This window comes from Diospyros lotus, chromosome 14, assembly GCF_014633365.1.
Source record: "Diospyros lotus cultivar Yz01 chromosome 14, ASM1463336v1, whole genome shotgun sequence".
Lineage (NCBI taxonomy): Eukaryota > Viridiplantae > Streptophyta > Magnoliopsida > Ericales > Ebenaceae > Diospyros > Diospyros lotus.
Window position 1 is genome coordinate 32,212,029 of NC_068351.1, and position 25,748 is coordinate 32,237,776.

The 25,748-nt window shown below is 38.6% G+C and overlaps 1 protein-coding gene and 1 pseudogene across 1 annotated transcript; both read left to right on the top strand.

The window, feature by feature from the left end:
* Positions 1-9,558: 9,558 nt before the first annotated feature.
* Positions 9,559-12,973, top strand: LOC127789638 (protein NUCLEAR FUSION DEFECTIVE 4-like). The gene is made up of 3 exons (XM_052318573.1): positions 9,559-10,156; positions 11,194-12,116; positions 12,214-12,973. Exons 1-3 carry the CDS (start codon positions 9,806-9,808, stop codon positions 12,698-12,700), a joined length of 1,761 nt encoding a protein of 586 aa, XP_052174533.1. The 5' UTR covers positions 9,559-9,805; the 3' UTR covers positions 12,701-12,973.
* An 8,300-nt stretch (positions 12,974-21,273) lies between these two features.
* LOC127791011 (protein NUCLEAR FUSION DEFECTIVE 4-like) lies at positions 21,274-25,083 on the top strand (annotated as a pseudogene).
* Positions 25,084-25,748: the final 665 nt, after the last annotated feature.

Sequence of the window (25,748 nt, forward strand, 5' to 3'; positions counted from 1 at the left end):
GGCTGAGAAGGACTAGCGGCGAGGGCAATCGAAGGATTGGAAGCAAACGGTGGCGCGACAAGGGCAATTAAAAGAGAAGAAATCGCTGGAAGAAAAAGAAAAAAAAAAAGAAAAAAGGGAAAAAAGAATAAGATAAGCTTTTTGTAGGGATCTGTGCAACCTAGCTGGGCAGTACTCGCCAGAAACATGTTTCCAGCCATGTTTTTTAAATTTCGGAATGGCCTAAAAATTTTCAAAAATTACACAAATGACTCGAAAAACATTTTAGGTTTTTTTTCTCGTTTTCGAAATGGGAAATGGTTCCAAAATGTTGAAATGACGTCTCCAAGCCATTTTTATGGTTCACAGTATGTATATAATAACTTGTTATTCAAGAGACCAAGATTATTAGTAAATGAAATTTAATTAAATTTTTACATAGTCACTAAAAAAAAGTTGAATAAAATTAAATTAAATGAAATTTAGTTAGCCTTCGGAATCTCATCCAAAAATTTTGGGGTGAATCTATATTAAATGAAATTTAATTAAAAATTACATGACACAGATAAAGGAGGATCCAAAAAAAAATCTGATTTAAGATTGTGATCCCAACTCCTTGGAAAATATAGAAATATCCCTTTATCAGGATGAGATTCGAACCCAAAGCCTATACTTGACTTGGAGGTTCGTTAAGCCCAAATACAAGATCTGGCCCAAAAGGTTAAGCCTGGACCCAAGCACACGCCACTTCACATTGGAGATGCCTTATAGGCTCAAATCTAACCCTTCACGGGGAGCAATCATAGGCTTCCCTGAGGTTGTATTTGTCGGTCTATGTGAAAAGATTGTGGTCCTTCAATGGCTCTATAGTATACTTATAAAAAAGCACAAATTCAAAAGAGTTAAATACCTCATTTATTATATAATTATCGTATCGTTATTGTGTCACTCAACCTCAATCGTTGGAAGACTTACCAAAGACTGAGTCTTAACCTTTCGCTTGTAGATAGAGTTGGAAAATGAGTGGGCGGCCCATGGGTCCACTCAGCCGGCCTACCTCCCAGCCCAGCCCAACCCAACTTGGTACTGTAGCAAACGGGATGAGTAGGCCCACCCCAAGAATGTAGGGCCCGACCCTTCACACAGGCCTAGCATGGCCCACCAGCCCAGCCCGTTTGGCTAGTTTACGAAAATCATATATAAAAAATTAAAAATTACACATAAAATAAAAAAATAAAAGAAATTAAAAATCATAACTCATATCCATTTTAATTCTGTAAGTACATAAAATTAAGAAGATAATTGAATTTAGTCTAAATTCGACGATCGCTTGTAAAAATTCAACACGTAAAATTGTAAACACAAAAAAATTCGACAACACCTTGTAATTATTTATAAATATATTTTAAAAAATATTTTTTGTATTTGAGAAAAAAATAAAAAATATATTTAAAAAACATGTTAAAAAAATTAAAAATTAATGACCCATAGCCTAGCCCACCTTAGCCCATATATTAAGGGTCATAAGGCCATGCCAAGCCCCCAATTCCCATTGCCTGACCCAACCCACGAAATGCATGGGCCAAGCAGGAGGTTGGCCAGCCCAGCTCGGCCTGACCCGCCTATTTGCCAACTCTACTTGTAGGTCAATAATAACCAAAATTGTAGCAGAGGATTTCGAAGCATATAAAAAAATAATTCGAGTGTTTTGACACATAGCTGACGTATTTGATTCATGATGGAGAAGAATATTTAAAACTATTGACAAAATCAGGAAATTAAGAGGAAATTAAGAGATGGTTTATCCCTCTTAAAAATCTCTATGCAAAATAATAACAAAGAGGAAACTTGCAACTATGCCATTACCTTGATCAGCATCGGAGAAAAGAAATGAGTGTTCATTTTCAAGGGTCCTTTTAAGTGGCATGAAAAATAATTTTTTGATGGTAGAATAGAGAGTAAAGTCCACAAAAATGCTAATAAAAGGTGTAAAGAAAAGATTGACATATAGACCCCTTTGTTCAACAACTATTGATGATCATTAGGACAATAATTAGATCTCCATGCATTATGAGAATGATTTGTTGGTTCAATTAGGGGTGTACAAACGGTCTGTTCGATTATCGAACCAACCAAAATTCACTAGTCGATTAAACCAAACCAATAAGCAAAACCAAACTAAACCAACCGATTAACCCAAAAATCGAACTAGTTGATAATCAAAAAAATCAAATCCAAACCATATAAATCAAATCGATTAAACCAAAAAAAAAATGAAGAAAACCAAAGTTACCGATAGAAAATATACAAATTTGAAGAAAATGATGTGGTTTTATAAATATCAAAACAATATCTTTTTAGCATTAAGTTGGTTAGGTTCTTTCAACTTAAAAATCGAATCAAAATTTAAAAATCAAACTTTTGAGAAAAATTAATTAAATTAAAACAATAAAAAAGAAAAATTAAACCGAATTCGGTTCGATTAATTTAGGTAAACTAAACTTTTGCTTTCCACTACATTTAATGCCTATTCTACATAATTGACATTACCTGATGAAAATTAGATTGAACTTAGGTTAAATAATTTTATTATTATTGCGTATCACACTTATTTTGAATAATGTTTGTAGCACTCCATCTGATATTTTATTTAAATATGAGGATAAAAGTTTAATGTATCTTTCTTTTTCTTTCTAACGATGAATAGAATTAGATATTATGTTTGTTGTTTTCTAATTCTTATTAATTTTGATATCAATTATATAATATATTCTCAAAAAAATCTCAATTTAATTCAACATATTTAATTTTAAGCATAGATTTATCTAGTGGAGAGTAAAAGTTCAGTTTATCCGAATTAATAGAACCAAACTAATTGAACTTGTCAAGTCAATTCGATTTTTTTCTTGCATCGGTTCAGTTCGGTCAATTTTTTTCAAAAGTTCAGTTTTTGGTTTTCGATTCAATTTTTTGGTTGAAAAAACCGAACTAACCGAACCGACATTGGAAGAACCGAACTAACTGAACTTTAAAATAATGTTGTTTTGATGTTTATAAAGCAATGTCGTTTTTTTCGATTTTGTGTGTTTTTTATTGGTTATTTTGTTTTTTTTAATTTTTTTGTATTTCTTTAGTTTATACGGTTTGAATTCGATTTATTTTTATTATCAATTAGTTCACCTTTTTAGTTAATCAAGTCGATTCAATTCGTTTTGTTCATCTATTTGATTTAATAGATTAATGAATTTCTATCTATTCGATAATCGAAGGATGTGCACCCCTAGATTTATCATCTAATTTTAATTAGACTTAAACTCATAACATGGTAAATTAAACTGCAAAATTATATGAAATGAGAAATAGCCCTTTTTGCATCTAATTTTCTTTGGAGATTCCACTAAAACCCATTCTGGCAGTGAATTGCCAAGTAAATGAACCACCAGAATTTTCTGTCGTTCCAAACAGGATTTCCACCTTATTAATTTAGGTATATTACATTAGCACTTCTAAGATTCAATAAAAATACAAAGATATTTTTAGCATTTAACAAATGATAAGGAATTTTCCTTGGACTTTGAAATTCTAAGCTTTAGCTACATTTTTCTTATATTACACAAAGTACTTCTGATGATAGTTTTTGGGACCGACTACCACGTGTCACCTCTGTGAATGGACCTCGATAATTGAACCTCGGACTTGGCGATGTCAGACCTTGGTGATAGAACCTGCAAAACAACGGAGTGGCGGGGCTAGGGTCCCCTGGGGTGGACTCCGACGCTCAAATCAGTAGAATAAATGCCAGTCGTAATAGTTGTAAGAGCTGTAAAGCTTTTTATACCTGATGAGGACCGGCCCGGATCTTTCGGATTCCGCACAATATTGTTGACTTGCCACGTGTCAGCCTCTCAGGTAATGCCACATCACTTACCCCCACTCTTTGAGCTGATCTGAGAATCACGCTGGGTCGAGAAGTAACTTAATTTCTGAGACTATTTAACTGTAAATTTTTCTCGAGATGTACAGGAGTATTTTTAAGTATGAGACAACTAAGCCCCAAACTCTTGAGGTTAGTTTTTTTCTCTCTTTTTTTTTTATTTTTATTTCTTCCATAGCTTTTTTTATTTATATTATTTTTATTTTATTTTATTATTTTTTGTTTTTATATTTCTTTCTGTATTTTTTTTATTCTTTTTTTTATTATTATCTTCTCCCTTGGCCAGGCAGACCTCTGCCTGGCCAAGGCTGGCCTGGCCAGATCTTGGCCATGGCCGAGCTTCCCGGCCTTAGCCGAGCGCCTGGCTCAGCCTGGCCAAGGTCAGCCAAGGCCAAGGCCACGGCTGAGATGCGGCCAGGACCGGCCTGGCCGCCCTCTCTTTGGGGCACTGCCCCCTTCCCCTCTCTCTCATTTTATATATATGTATATATATATATAGATACATATTGGGTCGGCCATGGCCGACTCTTGGGCTCTTGTCGCCTCTTCCTTACTTTTTTGCTCTTTTTTTTTTGTTTTTTTATTTATTTTTTTTTTTGAGATATATATATAAATATATATATGGGCGCACATTGGGGCTTTTGCCCTTTTTTTTTAATATATATAAATATATGTGTATTTTTTTTTTGTTAATAATAACAAAATAAACCTTGACTTGACTAACCCGTTTCTTTGGCTTTTCTTTGTCGCAGGTGTGGCTCGGGATTTTCCAAAGTAGGTCGCGCCTATTAAGCTCCATTTGGTTTGTGTCCAGCTATGGTTTTTTTTTCTGTAACCTTCTGCATTCCTTTAATTCGAGAACGAGTTAGGGTTCTTGAACCTTGGATTTTAGCTACTTCCGTGAGGGTGTTGATTTCCTTCCGGCCACTAGTTCGTCTTCGTCTTGGGGACAGCCTAGGGCTCTTGACCCTTGGATTGTCGCCACTCCCACACAAAGGAGAGTGTTGAGTTTCTTCCAGCCACTAGTTCGCCTTTATCTTGGGGACAGCCTAGGGCTCTTGACCCTTGGATTGTCGTCACTCCCACGCGAATAAGAGTGTTGAGTTTCTTCCGGCCATTAGTCCATCTTTGGCTTGTGGACGGCCTAGGGTACTTGACCCTTGGATTGTCGCCACTCCCATGCGAAAGAGGGTGTTGGGCTTTGAATTTTTTTCTTGGCCATTAGTCCACCTTTGGGGATCGCCTAGGGTTCGTAACCCTTAGATTTTAGCCACTCCCTCGCGGAGAAGGGTGTTGGGCTAGAATTTTTCCTTGGCCATTAGTCCATCTTCGGCTTGTGGACGGCCTAGGGCTTGTGACCCTTGGATTTTAGCCACTCCCTCACAGATGAGGGTGTTGGGCTAGAGTTTTTCCTTGGCCATTAATCCATCTTCGGCTTGTGGACAGCCTAGGGCTCGTGACCCTTGGATTTTAGCCACTCCCTCACGGAGGAGGGTGTTAGGCTAGAGTTTTTCCTTGGCCATTAGTCCACCTTCGGATTGTGAACGGCCTAGGGCTCGTGACCCTTGGATTTTAGCCACTCCCTCACGGAGGAGGGTGTTAGGCTAGAGTTTTTCCTTAACCATTAATCCATCTTCGGCTTGTGGACGGCCTAGGGCTCGTGACTCTTGGATTTTAGCCACTCCCTCATGGTGAAGGGTGTTAGGTTAGAGTTTTTCCTTGGTCATTAGTCTACATTTGGGGACGGCCTAGGGCTCGTGACCTTTGGATGAGTTTTTCCGTGGCCATTAGTCCACCTTTGGGGACGGCCTAGGGCTTGTAACCCTTGGATTTTTCTTTGGCGAAGTGTTGGCCTTCGTGAGATTGCTATTAGATGGAAAGAATCTGAAGTCTTGCCATTAGTAGTAGAAAAAAATACAAAGAGATTCGAGGAATTCCCCTCCTCATTGAAAAAACTTTCTTAAGTTTTGGACATTCCAGGTATGCTTCAAGGACTTGCTTTCCATGTCTTCTAGTCGATATGCCCCCCAGACTTAAGGATTCTATCACCCGGTACGGTCCTTCCCAATTCGGAGTTAGTTTATTCGCGTCTCGAGAATGGCTCACGTCGAACCGTCGCAATACAAGATCTCATGGCATGAAACTCCTAGCGTGGACTCATCAGTTATAGTACATAGTAATGCGGCTCTTCGGATTTACGATAAGTCTCGGAGCTCATCCATCCCCAGCGGGCTGTTTTCCTTCTCTCCGGGACGGTGTCCAACTTCGCTCTCAGAAGCGATCCCGAGTAGGGGACCTTCTCCTATTATCTGACTTGGACTCAACTCTACCCGAACTCACGCCTTCTTGGCCAACGAAATCTCGGAGGTAACCCCGGTTGATAAGCTCCTGAATCTCTTCTTTTAACTGGATACAGTTCTCTGTAACATGACCATAGTCGCGGTGGAAACGACAATACTTTCTTTTGCTTCGAGTGTTGGGTGGAGACCTCAGCGATGGAGGATGCCGCAGATAATCCTTATCCTCTAATGCTAGTAAAATTTATGCTCGAGTGGCGTTGAGGAGAGTATAACTCACCGAGTTGCCATGGGCACCCCCAAAGCCTAGGCGATCAAGAGCTCGGGAGGGGCGATAGTCCATCTTCTGTTCCACCATCGGCCTTTTCATCTCTTTTTCTCTTTCTTTCTTGTCTGGTTGTTCAACTCACTTCACCTTCATCATCTCTTCCGCATTGATGTACTTATTAGCCCGTGTAAGGGCTTCTGTGAAAGTACGAGGTAGAGTCTTGGCCAAGGACTGAGTGAATGGTCCCACCCTCAAGCCATTCTGGAAAGCCACCATTGCGATCCGCTGATCGAACTCGTCAATGCTCAATGCCTCTTCATTAAATCTAGCCACGAAATCCCTTAGAGATTCACCCTGGTTTTGCTTGATGTCCACCAGAGCCATGGAAGACTTCCGGTGGCGCTTCAAGGGAGCGTAATGGGCTAGGAAGTAGGTCTTTAACTCTTCCCAACTGTTGATGGAACGATGGGGAAGACAGGAGTACCAAGTCCGGGCATGACCTCCCAAAGTAGCTGAAAATGCCTGACACCACATCGCGTCGGACCCCAATTGCACCAGCATGTGAGAGGAGAAAAGTTCTACGTGATCATAGGGGTCTGTGCTTCCGTCATAGAGCTTAATGGATGTGATACGAAACCTTTCTAGTGGAACCTCTGACATGATGCCCTTACTCAAGGGTTGGTTAGAGCCTAGGTGGGGCAGCTCTTCCTTTCCCTTTTTGAGTTCCTGGACTTGCCTCTCTAGGAAACGCAATCGCCTCTCCTGTGAAGTCCCTCCTTCTCGTGAGAGGGAAGAAGTAGATCCTGCCGCCTCAGAGGGGTGGATTTCTTGGCCCGATTGGCATGATTGACGAGGCTCCCGAGTAGGAGGAGGCGACTGGTGCTCCGCCCTCCGAGAGGGCACGTGCGGACGATGTTGTTCATTCTGGTGTAAATAACCAGTCAACAACTCTGTTAACTGTTGGACCTGATTCTCCAGCCTGGTGAGTCGATCCTCCGGCATTGGATTGGCCGGAGGTGGTGGATTCTCCCCTTGCGGTGGGGCCTCTAGATTAGCCCCAGCCTGGCTTCGAGTCACATCCCTTCGGGGAGCCATATAGGTAGTTATGGCCAGGAGCGAAAGTCGTGTGATACCTGTGGAAAGACCGAGGTCCGAGGTGAGGAGTTGAAGTCCGAAACGCGAGGTAGAGAAAGAAGAGGCTGGCAAGTCTGGACGTCGGCCCCACGGTGGGCGTCAATTTCTCCCCAGCGAGAGCATCAATCTGGATCTAAGTTTTGTATAAGTCAAATTATTCTTTTAAAAATCACCCACCATCAACCGAGTGGGGGAACAGAGCAAAAGAAAGGAGCTTGGATAAGGCCTCCAAAACAGTCATTGTGATATGGCATTACCTAAAATTACTAGAATACCCCTACGCGCTAATAGTCTTGCTCGCCGCGTGGATTACCTGAGAGGCTGACATATGGCAAGTCAACAATATTGTGCGGAATCCAAAAGATCCGGGCCGGTCCTCATCAGGTATAAAAAGCTCTACAGCTCTTACAACTATTACTACTTGCATTTATTCTACTAATTTAAGCATCGGAGTCCACCCTGGGGGACCCTAGCCCCGCCACTCCATTGTCTTGCAGGTCCTATCACCGAGGTCCGACATCGCCAAGTCCGAGGTTCGATTCTCGAGGTCCATTCGTAGAGGTGGCACGTGGTGGTCGGTCCCAAAAACCATAATCAACTTTCACGTTTTCTCTTTCGCTCTCTCTTTTTTTCTCGTACAACAAATTCGTTAGAATTCGATTTTGTCGGTCTCTTTCTTCGATTTAGTAGTGGTGTAGTTATCGTCAAACTAAAGAGAGATCGACAAATTACAAGGGAAGAGAGAGAATATATGAGTGTTTTTTTATCATATTAACAATTTTAACAATAATAGAGAGAATATATAACTAGAATTGTGAAGGCAAAAAAAGATTTATGTCATTTTTCAAACATCATAAAAATTTTTGTTTATTCTTCGAATCTCGAAAAGGTAAAGAGTGTAATTTATCCTATTGATTTTTCCTTATAATTGTCATTTTCTTTAGCGAGGACAAGTCATATATTTTGTTCCCACGTGGAAATTGTTAATGAGAGATTCAATGGTAATTGGTAGCTTGTTGAATTCCACAAGCAAAAAAAAAAAAAAAAAAAAAACCCTAAAATTCATAATTATTCTATCTTTTTAGTTAAAGAGAAATCTCATGACCGGTCATTGCTGATAAATTTAAAGAACTTGGATGTCTATTTGGGTTTATTTACAAACCCGTCAAGCCATTAGCACTCTCGAGAAAATCTCTCTTAAAAATCTCTTTTAATAAAATTATAAGCACTCCACTTTAATAAATTTGAAAAATATATAACCAAAATGCTCTAATAATACATAGCAAGTGTCACAAATCTATTATAATCACATTCTAGAGAGAAAAATTCTTAATGAGTACCTTAAGAAATAACTCTTTAATAGAACGATATTATGACTCTTTTGGAACATTCAACTACCTATCTACATAATGATTGGTATTAACTCAATCTAATGGCCTATATATGTTGTACAGAAACACGAAACGTTTTTTATATGAAACTAAAATATTAAAACAAACATTTTTTAAAAAAATTAAACATAAATAAGGTCTAAAACGAGAATGATAAACGTTTTGAAAACGGGAAAACGACTTCTCCGAGAGGTTTTCGTGCAACATAATGGCCTACAATAGAGTGACTTTTCACATTACTAGATATTTCTTTGTGTATATTCTAAATTTCTCAAAATCAAAGTAATTTAAAATTAATTCTCTAAAATTATAAAATACAATCAAGCCACATAAAATAAAGTGAGGATGCTCTTCAAAAATATTACTCGAAAACTTAAATTTGACATTTTTATTGACACTTTGCATTATCATCTTATATATTTATATTAATATATTACATAATATAAAATATTAATATAAAACGTTACAAAAGTGTCAAAAATTATGTCCTCAAATAACATTTTCCTTGAAATAAATTGGCCGTTGGCAGTGCGCCGGTGCCGCCGCCAATGTGACAGTTACCACAAGAAAACTTCCAATGATTCTGAAAATATCTTGAAGCCTTCATTATTCAACACTTTTCTCAGCCAACCCAGAATGAATCAAAGCAAAGCATTGCTGTCCACGGAGTCAATAGGAAGAAACCAAAGAGCAAAGGAAAATCAAAGCCCCATGTTCCGCCTTGTTCCCTAATATCCGAAAGATCCCGCAAGATCTTTGTCATTTCAAGCCTCGCCGATTGAGCTCCACACCACACCGGGCCATGGCGTCGGAGAAGACGGACCACTTGGAGGAGAGAGCGAAGGCTTTCTTCAACGACAGATGGCTGGTGTTCGTGGCTTCGATGTGGGTTCAATCTTGCGCCGGGATTAGTTACTTGTTCGGGAGCATTTCGCCGGTGATAAAGAGCTCTATGGGGTACAATCAGAGGCAGATTGCCATTCTGGGTGTGGCCAAGGATTTGGGGGACAATATTGGGTTTGTTGCCGGTGCTCTGAGTGAGGTTTTGCCCATCTGGGTGGTGCTTCTCATTGGGGTGGTTCAGAACTTTGTTGGGTATGGCTTGGTTTGGCTCATTGTCACTCACAGATTGCCTGCTTTGCCGCTCTGGGTGGTCAGTTTCCCCCTCTTATCCTCCCTCTCTTTCTAATATATTTCTGTAAGCACGTGTGTGTGTGTGTGTGTGGCATCTCGGGCTCTTCGGTTCTGGTGAGAGTTAAGAGGGTCTGTTTTTGTATACTACCTTAACCTATTTGTTTGGACAGATCAAGATGATGAATATGTTACAGATGCATCAAAGAAGTGGGCATTTTTGTAAATTTAGTTGTGTTTTTTTAACCTATGCTTTCTCTTGATTGCACTTTGGATGGAAAGGATGGAAAGGAGTAAGTATTTAGCAAAAGAGAGAGGAAGAACAAGAAAAACTTAGTGGAAGACACTCGGGTATGGTATTATTTACATGGGTCTTAATTATGATGAGGTCATGGATTGAAATGATTAGAGAGCTAGCATTTATGTAATTGACCACATATAGAGGGATAAAAGTTTGGTATATTATTGTTGCCCCTTGCTTGCACTTTGGCTAATTTTTGGATGGATATAGTACTTTGATTGGTATATTGTCCATGGTTGTGGCTCATATTGCCAGACAAGGCCAAGTAAGCCAAATGAGCTGGTAATTAGTCAAGGAACATAATAGATTAAGGTTATAGCCTGTTGTGCACCAGGGAATAATTTTCTAATTTCCAAAGCATCTCTACAATTTAGGAGATTGCCTTCGTAAATGCATTCTATGTGCTCTGTTTTCATATACTAAAAGGATTCATTGCTTTCCTCAAGTTCGCAAGTATATTGTCGAGCATTGTGAAAATTCTATGTTCAAATGGTTCAGGTTTTGGATATCAAATTAGGAGGATGATAAGGTTTTTGAGTTAATACGACTGATTAAAATCAGCAGAGTTGGTGTCAATAGTTTGGACTCTTTAGTTTATGAGAACTGATAATTTTGAGGAAGAATCAAGGAAAACAAGAAAAAAGATTAATATTGGTTTTACATAAGTTGTTTCTTGCCAAAGTTAACTTACAACACATTTTCACAGTTACTCGTTGGTTTTTCTATGACAAAAATGTTAACTTGGCTTGACTATGCAGCTGTGCATTTCCATATTTGTGGGAACCAATGTTGATTCCTACTTCAATACCGGAGCTCTGGTGTCCTGTGTGCAAAACTTTCCCAGAAGCCGTGGTCCAACTGTTGGGATACTCAAGGGATTCGCGGGGTTGAGTGGTGCAATTTTGACTCAAATTTACAACACGATCAATGCTTCGAATCAAGCATCTCTGATCTTGATGATTGCAGTCTGGCCATCGATTGTTGTCATCTCTGTCATGTTCGTTGTTAGACCTGTGGGGGGTCACAAACAAGTTAGAGGTTCTGATAAATTGAGTTTCTTGTTCATCTATGGTGTCTGTCTTATTCTAGCGGCTTACTTGCTGGCCATCTTGTTGCTCAAGGATGCACTACATATAAGCCAAGTAATACTCACAGTTATATTGATCCTTATATTATTGCTTCCAATTATGATTCCTGTTATATTGGCCTTTCATGAGCCGAGATCCCCACAAGAGGAGAGCTTTCTCCTCGAGACACAGACAGATGAAACAAGCAAATCCAAGGAGGAGGGAAACGAGGTCGTCATTCTCAGTGAGGTCGAAGACGAGAAACCTGCAGAAGTTGAATCACTCCCAGCACCCGAAAGGCAAAAACGAATTTCTTATTTGCAAGCTAAACTGTTTCAAGCGGCTGCTGAAGGAGCGGTGAGGATCAAGAGGAGGAAGGGCCCTCATAGAGGAGAGGATTTCACTTTAATGCAGGCATTGTTGAAGGCAGATTTCTGGCTTATCTTCTTCTCCCTTGTACTGGCTTCTGGTTCTGGCATGACGATAATCGACAACTTGGGTCAGATATGCCAGTCTCTTGGATATAGCAACACAGACATGTTTGTTTCCATGATTAGCATTTGGAATTTTCTTGGTCGGGTTGGTGGAGGATACTTCTCAGAGGTTATTATAAGGTGTGTACCAACCTTCCCATCACTCACTCAATACTTCCATCTGTTGTACAGAATCTTGCATAATTTCCTCATCTGGCTTTGGTTCTTCTTTGACCAGGAACTATGCCTTCCCAAGGCCAGTGGCAATGGCTTTCGCTCAGGTCATTATGGCCTCTGGACTCTTCTTTTACGCCATGGATTGGCCGGGGGCAATCTATGTCATGACCATACTAACAGGAATTGGATATGGCGCCCACTGGGCAATCGTGCCTGCTGCAATCTCAGAATTGTTTGGCTTAAAAAGTTTCGGCGCATTGTACAATTTCCTTACGCTGTCCAGCCCTATGGGATCATTAGTCTTTTCTGGTGTCATAGCCAGTGGCATATATGATTATGAGGCCGGGAAGCAAGCTGCTCTCCACCACCAAAAGTTTGGATCTCTCATGGCGGATGATGAACCGCCCAGTTGTGAGGGTATTGTATGCTATTCTCTCACTTGTGGTATCTTGTCAGGACTGTGCATAGCTGCTGTCATGCTGAGTTTGATTGCTGTCTATCGAACAAGGAGGGTGTATGCGCAGCTTTATGGAAACTCGCGCTCTTGAGATGCCAGGAGATGTCACTAGAGATCGTGTTTATATAAGCATCATGCCAGGGGAATTTCTTTCATTCATCAACTGCATTCTCGTTCTCAGGAAACCAAGCTGAAGTCAATAAGAAAAAGCCAACATAATTGCATTTTTATGGATTCTGTTGTTATCTTCTGTGACGACGTGGGTCTATACCATTTTTTATATTTATTTTATTTTGATGTATATATATATAATTATATTATTTTAAAATTAAATAAAATTGATTGATGGTTTGATGAAGCTAGATTTGGGTCAATGTAAGAAAGCCCATAACAAATGGTAGTTAGAATTTAAATAAAACAATTTTTAATGGATTGGGCCTAACTATGTATAGATTGAGTCCATAGTTGATTTTAAATGATGTGAGTTAGGCAAGTGAAAATAGAACTTTTGGACCTTGAGTGTTAGGCCAAGTTGAAAATAAGCTTTTTGGTTTTATGACATGTTGGGCCTAATTAAATGAGTTGGGCTTAAATTATATGTGAAGGATGAATGGGTTTGGGATTTGAGCTCATTTACAAAAGGATGATTTAAATTTAAAAGAAAAATTAAATGAGTGGCAAATAACATAAAAGGAAATGAAAATATATGTGTGTGCGCGCAAGTGGAAAGGGCAAAGTTGAGAAAACATAAATGGGGGGTGGGGTGACAAACATTCCCCCATTTTTCTCCTTACTTTCCTACTCCTTACTTTCTTATTTCCCCCCTCTCTCTCTCTCTCTCTCTCTCTCTCTCGTTAGTATTTCTTCTTCTTCTTCTTCTTCTCCTCTTCTAACTTCCTATCTTCTTCTGAAATCTTTATTTTTCAAAATGAACCAATAAATCTTTATTTTTGTGTATTAAAACAAACTAATAAATCTTTATTTTTCTGAAATCTAGACTGAGAGTCGACTCCCGATGAGAGACAGTCAACTGTAAGTCAAATGGTAGTCGATTGTGGATATGCATCAGTCAAGATAGCCGAGCATTGTTTATGCCAAGTCGAGATAGCCAAGAGTGGGTTTTAGCCAATCGACTGTAGGCTAATGAGAGTCGACTGTCTGTGAGAAGTCGACTGTGGGTTGAGCGAGAGTCAACTATTGGCAGCAAGAGTCAACTATGGGTGTCGTGAAGTCGACTGTTGGTTAGAACAGTCGACTGCCAGACTCCAACGGTTAAAAATTTATGGTCGTTACAGGTAATTTGGGAGCTCCACTATATATATCTCGAAGACATTTTTGGAGGAGGTTATAATGCTCTATCATTTCTTATCACTCTAAAACACACCCAAGCTCTCAAGCACTCAAGAAAAGCAATCCAAGTCTCAAGTTTAAATATTCATCTTTGGAGCCCAATGCAAATGAGATATTCTCTCCAAGTGTGGTAAAAAATTGTATCATTTTATTTGTATATTTGCCTTGTATATTGTTCTTGTATTGGTATCCATTTTAATCCAAGTGTGTTGGGCATATGATTAATTTACTTGTATTAATTTGTAGATTGTAAGTGGCATCCTAGAGCCTAAGTAAACTAGGTGTATTTTTGTGTTGTATTAGTTTACGGGGTGAACTAAGGGAAAACCTCAGGGTGTACAAGTTTACTAGGTGATCTTGTGTGGAAACCTAGTTGTGATTTTAGTGGAATCTCAAGTATCGGATTGACCTTGAGAGAGTGGAGTAAGTGTTGGAGACACCGAATCATTATATATCTTGTGTTTATATTGTGGTTGTTTGTATATTTATATTGCTACTATTTCCAAACAACACATATATTTATAACAAGTGTATTTTGTGTATAAGAAAATCTCAAGAGTTTTAAAAGGGAAGAATCAGTTCAATAAGTTTTTAATCACTCAATTCACCTCATTTCCCTCTTGAGTGGCCATTGTGTGTGTCAAGAGACCAATAGCTCACACTTGCATCCACCCCTATCGTGAGTATACTAGTATATATATGAAATATATACAACGAAAACGTTGAATGACCCATGGGGATGGTTTTCCGACGTGTGTAGAAGTAAAAGAAGAAAAAAACTCTCAAAAGCAATTTCTATATAAGTAAGGCTTTTAGGCCGTGGGTTCCAAATGAATTCCGTTATTATAATTTCACTAGTAATTCAATCCAAAGATTCTTTTCATTTTTGCTCATTTTTGCTGTGAAAACAAGTATGTTTTATCACATTGTTTATGGTTTTTGTATACCATTTACATTCAATATTCCCAACAGAAACTAAGATTAATACATTATTATCTCTTTTCCTGTTCACAATTAGGGATTTTTTTTTATGAGAAATTAGATGTAATATCCCACAATTAGGGGTGTGCAAAATGATTAAAACGAATTGATGAGTAAAATGGAACCCAACCGACCAATTTACCCAAAAAATTGAACTAATTAAAAAAAAAATCAAACTTAAATCATATAAATCTAATCGAACCGGTTAAATTGAATAAATGTAAAAAATAAAAAATAGAAGCAACTGATAGAAAACACACAAAATTGAAGAAAATAACACCGTTTTATAAATATCAAAATAATATCATTTTAAAGTTCAATAAGTTTGGTTAATTCTGTTCTTCTAATCAAAAAATCAAATCAAAAATTAAAAACCAAACTTCTAAGAAAAATTAACTGAATCAAACCAATGCAAAAAAAAAAAAAAATTAAACAGAACTAAAACAATTCAATCATTTTGATTAAATTAATTTGAATAAACTAAACTTTTACTCCCCATAACCACAACCTTTGATCCCCTCCTTCCCCCCACTTCCTTTAAAATTTTGTCTTTTCCACGTTGAAAGGTATGAAAAAGGATGTGGGCCGTTTTTTAATTAAAAATTTTTCTTTTAATTTTTTTTCCTTTGTGTCATGTATGGGAATATAAAATATAGATGTTGCGAAAAATCAATTACAAAACAAATGGCTTAATGCAATCAAATCGAACCAAATTTAACGAAGACTAAGAACACGAAGAACAGAAAGAAAAACTCTCTGTTTCGGCAATAATGGCAGTCACGAAAATCGCTCCAAGACTCAGATCTAAAAGAACAATTCACCATTTTGGTAACGCCAATGAATAGGAACCACAAGCCACAATGAAGTCCCAAACCATAAGCCTAGAAAACCCCAACAACTCTTAGTCGAACTCAACGAAACCCTTTCTCTCTCACCCAAATGATCAAAGCCACACACAGTAGGTTACCGCAGAAGGTAGATTGGTCACAAAGACAGAGGGTAGAAAGCACAAAGCCAAGAAAGAAAGCTTCCCCGTAAAAGAGACCTAGGTCAAGAATATGTAGAGGTTACAATCGACATCGACGGATCGCCTATCGCACACACAAGGAAAGGCAACCGAGAGAAAGGAAGTAAAGATCAACCCACAAAGACAAGAAGACCCAATCATGATCGGTTGGATATGGAAGGAGAGAGATCGCAATTGGCCAAGGAAAGAAGACTCAAGAGAGATGTTAGGGTTTGGCCGAGAAAGGGAAAACACCAAGAAAATGGGCCGCACAAATGGCCTTTTATATGTGCGTTTATGGGCTAAGGGACAAGAGGTATTTTGGGCTCAAAACAATGGGCTTCTCCTACTTGAGCCACCTCTAAAATGGAAATAGGGCTTGTGACCCGACTTCTAAATTGGGCTGCTTAAAAGTGGTGACAGATTTGGGTTCTTCAATCGCAGACCGAAACTTATGAAGATAAAATCCACCCAAAAATCACCATCACCTTGGGTCTCATTAGGAAACACAAAACCCACAATAAGGGCTACATTAAAAATTTAATATTATAATACTTTCATTCATCTTTATTTTCACTTAAACTCCCAAACAAATGAAAGTGCGTTTCCTCGTTAAACAGTTAGACAAAAATATTAAGATAACTCTCCTCCATTCCTCTCTTCCCTTTTCTTTCTTTATGGGTGGTCAGTGTCTGTGGCCCCCTCGATCTCTCCTTCTTGTACTATATATATAATATATATATATAATATACTCATTTCGAGAAAGCTGAGAGACTAGTTTTCGTACGCAGTCTTACTCTTATTTGTTCAGACAGATGTACAAAATGATGTATGTGTTACATATGTATGAAAGAAGTAAGAATTTTGCAAATTGAGTTGGGTTTGCTTTACTTATGATTGTCTCTTGTTTGCATCTTGGGTGATTTGTGGATAGATGTAATTAAGTTAAATATTGGTGGGTATATTGTCTGTGGTTGGGGCTCATATTGCTAGGCAAGTCCAAGTAAGCTGAATTAATTGGTAGATAGTCAAGGAACATGATAGATTAAGGTTATAGTCTGCTGTGCACCAGCGAGTAATTTTCTAACTTCCAAAGCTTCTCTATCATTTAAGGGTTTGCCTTTATGACGACATGCTAGGTACCCTGTTTTCACATAGCAAAAGGATTCATTACTCTCTCGCGTGAAGGCAAGTACATGGTCAAACATCGTAAAATCTCTATGTTCTTTGCTTTCTCATTTTTGTTATCTTTTTTATATGATCACCTCTTGTGCACATAAAGATTACAACATATTGTTTTGTATGGTACTACGTTTTAGCAGATTGCCATTTTGTTGAATTGGAGTATGGAAAAAAATGAGGTCTTGCAGTTCAAATTTTGTCTCTCAAGTTAGGAGGTGGCTAAGTTTTATGAGTTAATGATAGATTAGAATCATAAGAGTTGGTGTCAAACTTTTGCATTGCATTCTTAGTTTATGAGAACTGAATTTTGAGAGACAATCAAAGAATAGAAAGATGAAGATTATAATTGGATTTGTCTTAGGTTGTTTCTTGACAGAGTTTCACACTGATAAAGATACATCCTTGCTAATTAATTGGCAAAGCAAGAACAAAAGACCCTGTCAGCACCGGCTTTAAGTTTTCTGAGTGAATATATGTGAACCAACCGAGACTTGGAAGTTCCTAGGAACATATAATCTTATTTCTTGAGAAGCAGACTTTTTGCAACATGAAATGCCCTCTCACCCTCTCATCTTCGCAGTTCTCATTGATGTTTCTAAGACAAAAATGTTGTGTTCCTATATTCGTGGGAACCAATGTAGAGACTGTTACAAACAAACAGAGATAGCAAAATCTCCAAATGCACACGCACAGTTCAAAATCTCCACAGATGAACTCGCACGAACTGACCGATAAACACAAAGCAATATTGACAGTATTTGAAACATAAACAAGAAACAGGAGGCACGAGATTTTATAGTGGTTCACCCAAAAATAGGGCTACGTCCACTTGAGCTCCGGTGAGAAGAGCTCACTCCACTATAGATTCAATCTGATTACAACGTAAAAACAATAACAAACAATCCTGATTTTCTAAACAATAAGCCACGAAATCACTTACAGATTAGGTGCTTACCTTAAACAAAAACAAAATCAAGAACCCTTACAGAAGATGATCTATACAACATTTACAGAGAGAGAACGAGAGAGAGAGCATAAAGAAATAACCCTAAAAATGACCGACCCTCTACAAACCCCCTCAATCAAAAATCGTCTTCAATGCGATCAGAAAACAGCAATCTCGAGGCGAGATATAAATGAAATGAATGGCTCGGATTGCATCAGTAAAAGCAGCGCCAATGGTCTGGATCAAGTCGTGCAAAAGAGACAGCAGCAGACAAAACGACAAAAGGCCACAAGATATGAGAATTGGGCTGGCCCAAGCTGGCTGCTTCTTGTGGCCCTCCAATGGGCGCCCGAAGGGGCAGCCCAGGTTGCCACAAGAAGCCCCCCAGCCATGGGCCTCATTTTATGTTTCATAATATAACAAACTCCACCTTGAAACATCAAATGACTAAGTAATCAGATATGAAAATATAAGTAAATCATGCTACAATTCTCACCTTCACAGCTCTTGATGACCAGAAATTAGCCATCATCGATATGCAACAGTTTTAAGCAATGCTTAAATTTAGTTGCAGTTAATACCTTGGTACCCATGTCAGCTGGATTGTTAGCTGAAGATACTTTCTGAATTCCCACAGTTCCGTTGGCTATCATTTCTCTTACATAATGATACTTCACATCCACATGTTTGGTCCTATCATGATACACTGGATTTTTGGACAAGTGGATGGCACTTTGGCTATTCGAGAAAACCATCACTTTGCTTTGAAGCAAGTGAATTTCCTTTAGAATGCCTTGAAGCCATATGGCTTCCTTAAAAGCATTTGTTACAGCCACATACTCTGCCTCAGTAGAGGACAGAGCTACAAGAGGCTGTAACTGAGACTTCCAGCTTATACAATTTCCACCCAAAGTAAAATAATAAGCAGTGGTGGATTTTCTGGAGTCTCTATCTCTAGCAAAATCAGAGTCAACATAACCAACAAGATCAAGAGTATCAAATCTTTTCTTAAAATTTAAACCAATGCATGCAGTACCATTTATGTACCTAAGCAAATGTTTTAAGGCATCCCAATGTGTTTTACCAGGGTTAGACATATATCGACTGAGTAATGAAATTGAATATGCAAGGTCTGGCCTAGTGCTTATCATTGAGTACATAATTGTTCCAATTACATTTGCATAAGGGACATTTTCCATTTCTATTATTTCAGAGTTGGATGTGGGACATTGTAATTTTGATAAAATAAAATGTCCTACCAATGGAACTATGACAGTTTTACAGTTTCCCATTCCAAATTTATGAACAGCTTTCACCAAGTAATCATGCTGATGTATCTTAAGGCTATTGTTGCTTCTATTTCTCTCAATCTTCATTCCTAGTATTTTCTTAGCATGAGCTAAGTCTTTCATATCAAAAACTGAATTTAACATAGATTTTAACTCATTAATCTTTGACTTAGATTTGCTAATAAGAAGGATATCATCTACATAAAGCAGTAGATAAACAGGAAAATCTGTAAGCATAAAATAGAAGCAATTGTCATATTGACTTCTAATAAACCCAGCCCCTAGAACAAAATTATCAAATTTTTTGTACCATTGTCTTGGTGCCTGTTTTAAGCCATACAAAGATTTTTTCAGCAAACAAACATGATCAGGTTTTTTAGACACAACATAACCATTTGGCTGAACCATGTAAATGTGTTCATCAAGGTCTCCATGTAAAAATGCAGTTTTAACATCCAATTGTTCAAGTTCTAAATCAAATTGAACTACTACTGCAAGCATCATGTGAATTGTCTTAAATTTGACCATAGGAGAAAAAATTTCAGTGTAATCTATCCCTTCCCTTTGTGTGAACCCCTTAGCTACTAGTCTTGCTTTATATCTAATAGGGTCATCAAGAGATATACCTTCCTTTAATTTGAACAGCCACTTACATTGGATCAGTTTCTGGTTTTCTAGACGAGGGACAAGAACCCAAGTTTCATTTGCCATTAGAGAGGCCATTTCCTCATCCATGGCTTGTTGCCATTTTTTACTTTCCTTTGAGCTGACAGCCTCCTCATAAGAGGAAGGCTCACTGCTCCTTATCTCAACACCTGCCATTAGGGCACAAAATACCAAATCTGAGAAAGCATACCTTGAAGGTGGTCTAATAGACCTCCTGCTTCTATCTCGAGCAAATTGGTAGTTTTCCAGATTATGTTGAGGGGTGTTATATTGCTCCACCTCAATTTCTGTTTCATCATTTTGTTCCTCATGATCAGATTCATGATCAGAGGTCTGGTCTAAGTTTGATGTAGGTGAAGGGTCTCCTTCAGGTTAAAGGACTGGTACAGCTGGAGCATTAGAAGGATTGTTATCTATAACTTGATGCTCCACTTCTATTTGGGTATCTCCTAAAATGGTGGAATTATCTGTGTCATCAGTTTTAGATAATTTACAAGGGAAAACTGATTCATTAAATATAACATCTCGGCTGATGATAATTTTTACACCCTTAGCTTGCCTTTCCCATAGCCTATATCCCTTAGTTCCTTCCTGATACCCAACAAAAACACACTTAGTGGATCTAGGTTCCAGCTTAGCTTCTGACTGATGAGCATAGGCTTCACAGCCAAAAGTTCTTAAGTAGTTGAAGTTTAATTTTCTTCCAATCCACTTTTTTTCAGGGCATTTTAAATTTAGGGCTGTGGAGGGACTTCTATTTACTAGGTGTGAAGCTGTTGCTAAGGCCTCTCCCCAAAAGGATTTAGGCAAACCAGATGTGAACAAAAGGCACCTCACTTTTTCAAGGAGGGTCCGGTTCATTCTTTCAGCCACCCCATTTTGTTGGGGTGTATTCCTAACAATCTTATACCTATTTATTCCTTGGGAGTTACAGAAATCATCAAACTCTTTATTACAGAATTCTAAACCGTTGTCTGTTCTAAGAGTTTTAATTCTCCTATCAGCTTGGTTTTCTATTAAGATCTTCCAGGTTTTAAATTTCTCTAATGTTTGATCTTTTGTTTTTAATAGAAAAACCCACACCTTCCTGGTATAATCATCAATGATAGAAAGGAAGTACCTGTTGCCACCATGGGTGGGGACCTGGGAGGGTCCCCAAAGATCTGCATGTAAGTGCTCAAGGCATGCCTTCGCCAGGTGAGTTCCCTTATGGAAACTCATCCTGTGTTGCTTGCCAAGCACACATGGTTCACAGAAACCGAGGGTCTCAGCAGACACTGGACCAAGGTATCTTTGGTTTAACAGTGCCTGCAAACCTTTTAGGCTCATATGGCCAAGCCTCAAGTGCCACAGTTCAGTCTTATCAGTGTTAACATAGCATGCAAAATTTGATATAACAGAGGAATGAAAACAGCCATTTAAAACATATAAACCACTTTTCTTTAAGCCAGTTAAGATTAATTCATCTCCTTTAAATACATTCAAGGAACCATTTTCAGCTTTGTATGAGAATCCTAACTCATCAAGTGTACCAAGTGAGATTAAATTTCTTTTAAGGTCAGGGACATATCTTACATCAGTAAGAGTTCTAATTTTGTTGTCATGCAACTTAAGAGTTATGTCACCTCTACCCTGAACATTACATGAATGGTTGTTTCCCATATACACTATTCCACTTTCTCTGTTATTAAAGTTTTGAAACCAGTTAATATTAGGACACATATGGAAAGAACAGCCAGAGTCCATAATCCATTCATTTATAACTAAGCTTGAGGAAACATTAAGCACCTCAGCCAAACAATTAGAACTACTAGCTGCTACTGTTACATTACCCCCTTGCTTTTGTTTTTTCAAGTAGTCATAACAATATTTCTTTATATGTCCTTCTTTCCCACAGTGGTAACATTTCCACTTTTGTTTTTGTTTTCCCTTCTTATCCTTCTTTTTTCCTTTATATCCTGACCCATTATGTTGTTCAGTATTCATAGTATAATTTCTTTTATCTGTATTTCCTTTAACAAACAAATTGTTGCCAGTTTTCTTAGATGTACTAAGTTCTAATTCTCTAGCCTTAATACCAGATATGACAAGTTCCATATTAGGGACTATACCAGTGTAACGTAAAGCATGTTTCACTACATCATAATCATCAGGTAAGGAGTTTAACAAGATCATTGCCTCACTAGTATCTCCTAAAGCCTGATCAGTACCTCTTAATAACAAGGTGAGTCTAGTAAATTCATCTATGTTTTCATCCATAGACTTAGATGTATTCATCTTAAAGTTAAACAACATGCCTTTTAAATAAACCAAATTTGGAGCAGACATTACAGAATATAAAGATTCTAATCTATTCCAAAGTTCAAGGGGTAGAGATATACCGTCAACCTTACGGATTACAGAGTCACCAAGATGAAGAAAAATCAGATTAAATGCCTCTTCTCTGATTTCATCAGTTCGGGCCAGCTGCTCAGGTGACCATTTCCGGTCATCTGATTCTAGTGCTATAAGCACTTTATGATGAGAGAGAAAAACCCTCATCTTCTTTTTCCAACTTCCGAAATCCCCCTTTCCATCGGATGTACCGATTTCAAATCGGGTTGTTGTCATTTTCGTAATACACGAAAATTTCACAAAACAAAACCCTAGTTTACTGACTGAGACCTGTACAGCAAACTCACGCTGACAGGCTCTCTTCAGAAAACCCTAGAGTTCTTAAAAACAACACCGACACAGAAAGGAAAGGAAACCCTAGTTTTTCGAAAAAAAGAGTCGGTCGAGATTTTGACCCTAAAACGTTGGATACGATAAACCAGAAGGCTCTGATACCACTGTTACAAACAAACAGAGATAGCAAAATCTCCAAATGCACACGCACAGTTCAAAATCTCCACAGATGAACTCGCACGAACTGACCGATAAACACAAAGCAATATTGACAGTATTTGAAACATAAACAAGAAACAGGAGGCACGAGATTTTATAGTGGTTCACCCAAAAATAGGGCTACGTCCACTTGAGCTCCGGTGAGAAGAGCTCACTCCACTATAGATTCAATCCGATTACAACGTAAAAATAATAACAAACAATCCTGATTTTCTAAACAATAAGCCACGAAATCACTTACAGATTAGGTGCTTACCTTAAACAAAAACAAAATCAAGAACCCTTACAGAAGATGATCTATACAACATTTACAGAGAAAGAACGAGAGAGAGAGCATAAAGAAATAACCCTAAAAATGACTGACCCTCTACAAACCCCCTCAATCAAAAATCGTCTTCAATGCGATCAGAAAACAACAATCTCGAGGCGAGATATAAATGAAATGAATGGCTCGGATTGCATCAGTAAAAGCAGCGCCAATGGTCTGGATCAAGTCGTGCAAAAGAGACAACAGCAGACAAAACGACAAAAGGACACAAGATATGAGAATTGGGCTGGCCCAAGCTGGCTGCTTCTTGTGGCCCTCTAGTGGGCGCCCGAAGGGGCAGCCCAGGTTGCCACAAGAAGCCCCCCAGCCATGGGCCTCATTTTATGTTTCATAATATAACAGAGACCTACTTCAATACTAGAGCTCCAGTGTCCTGTGTGCAGAAGTTTCCCAGAAGCCGCGGCCCCATTGTTGGGATACTTAAGGGATTTGCCGGGTCTTGCCGGGTTGAGTGCTGCAATATGACTCAAATTATAACATAATCAATGCTGCAAATGAAGCATGTTTGATATTGATGGTTGCAATATGACTCAAATTATTGTTATCTGATGTTCGTTGTTAGACCAGTCGGGGGTCACAGACAGGTTGGACCTTGTGATAATTCAAGCTTCTTCTTCATCTGTAGTGTCTGTCTTATTCTAGCAGCCTACTTACTGGCCATCCTGTTGCTCGAGGATGTAGTAAATATGAGCCAAGTAATACTCATAGTACTTGCAGTTCTGCTGATCTTTATACTGACTTTATCATTCCTATTATATTGACTTTTTAGTTTTACGAACCTAAACCTCCACAAGGACAGAGCTTTCTCCTCGAGCCTCAGACACACGAAACAAGCAAGCAGGAGGGAAACAAGGTCATTTTCAGTGAGATTGAAGACGAGAAACCTGCAGAAGTTGAATCACTCCCAGCACCTGAAAGACTAAAATCGCTTATTTGCAAGCTAAGTTGTTTCAAGCGGCTGCTGAAGGAGCAGTGAGGATCAAGAGGAAGAAGGGACCTCGCAGAGGAGAGGATTTCACTTTAATGCAGGCATTGATAAAAGCAGATTTCTGGCTTATTTTCTTCTCCCTCGTATTGCCTTCTGGTTCTGGTATGACAATAATCAATAACCTGAGTCAGATATGCCAATCTCATGGATATAGCAACACAGACATTTTGTTTGCATGATTAGCTTTTGGAACTTTCTTGGTCGGGTTGGTGGTGGATACTTCTCAAGAGGTTATCATAAGGTGTGTACCAATCGATCACTTTTTACTTCCATTTATTGTACAAAATCTTGCATAATTTCTTCATCCGGCTTTGGTTCTTCTTTTACCAGGAAATTTGCCTTCCAAGGCCGGTGGCAGTGGATTGGCCAGGGCAATCTATGTCTTGACCATGCTAAAAGGACTTGGATATGGCGCCCACTGCGCAATCGTGCCTGCTGCAGCCTGCAGTCTCAGAATTGTTTGGCTTAAAAAGTTTGGTGCATTATATAACTTCCTCACTCAGACAAGTCCCATGGGATCATTACTCTCCTGCGGTGTAATAGCCAGTGGCATATATGATTATGAAGCATAAAAACAAGCTTCTCTGCACCAGTAGAAATTTGGAGCTGTGAATTTAGTTAGTACCTCTCATGGAGGATGAATCGCTCTCTTGTCAGGGTATCGTATGCTATTCTCTAACTTATGGTATCTTGTCGGGACTTTGCAGCACTGCTGTCGTGCCGAGTCTGATTATTGCTGTCAATCGAACTAAAGGTTGTGCATGCCTATGGGAACTCACGTTCTTGAGATGCACAGAGAGAGTGGAGTCAAGTGAGGCCCAGTGGAGACGGTTGCCCCATTGGGCCAGATAAAAAAAAATTCTGGTTTTATTTTTGGCAAAAGCCCAAGATGAACCAAGCCCACCCCATTACGGCTCCCATCCCACCTTCCTTTCTCTTCTTCTCTTTCTTTTTCTTCCTGTCACTATCTCTCTCTCTCTCTTCCAAACACATTTCTATAAATCACCGATTTTGTGAAATTCAACCGTTTGATCTCATATTCGACTACATTTTTATTGTGATCTACGGCAATCTCGTCGTTAGATCTGGCCTATTTTTGGTGATATTAATCCCCTTGCCTTGCGTTTAAAACGGTAAGATTTGATCGTGGAAATCACTGTCTAGCGGTGGTCAGCAACGGCCGTCGGTGACCAGGGGCATAACCAAGATTTTGATTCAGTGGGGGCGAACTTAAATACGAAAAATATAATTTTAAAAATAAGATAATAATGATAGTATTAAAATGAAAAAAAAAATTACAATTATTCCTTACGACTTTTCATATTAGAAATTGCAATTGTTCAAAAAAGTTATCTTGATTATTTGAATCTTTAGACTTATCATGACCATGAAAGATTAGTTTTTGCCGTAAAAAAAGTCGAACACAATTAATTAATGCATTCACACGAATTAGATAATCACATAGTGTTTGTTCTAACTGCCTGAAGAAAACTGTCTCAATATTTTGTTCTTAATTC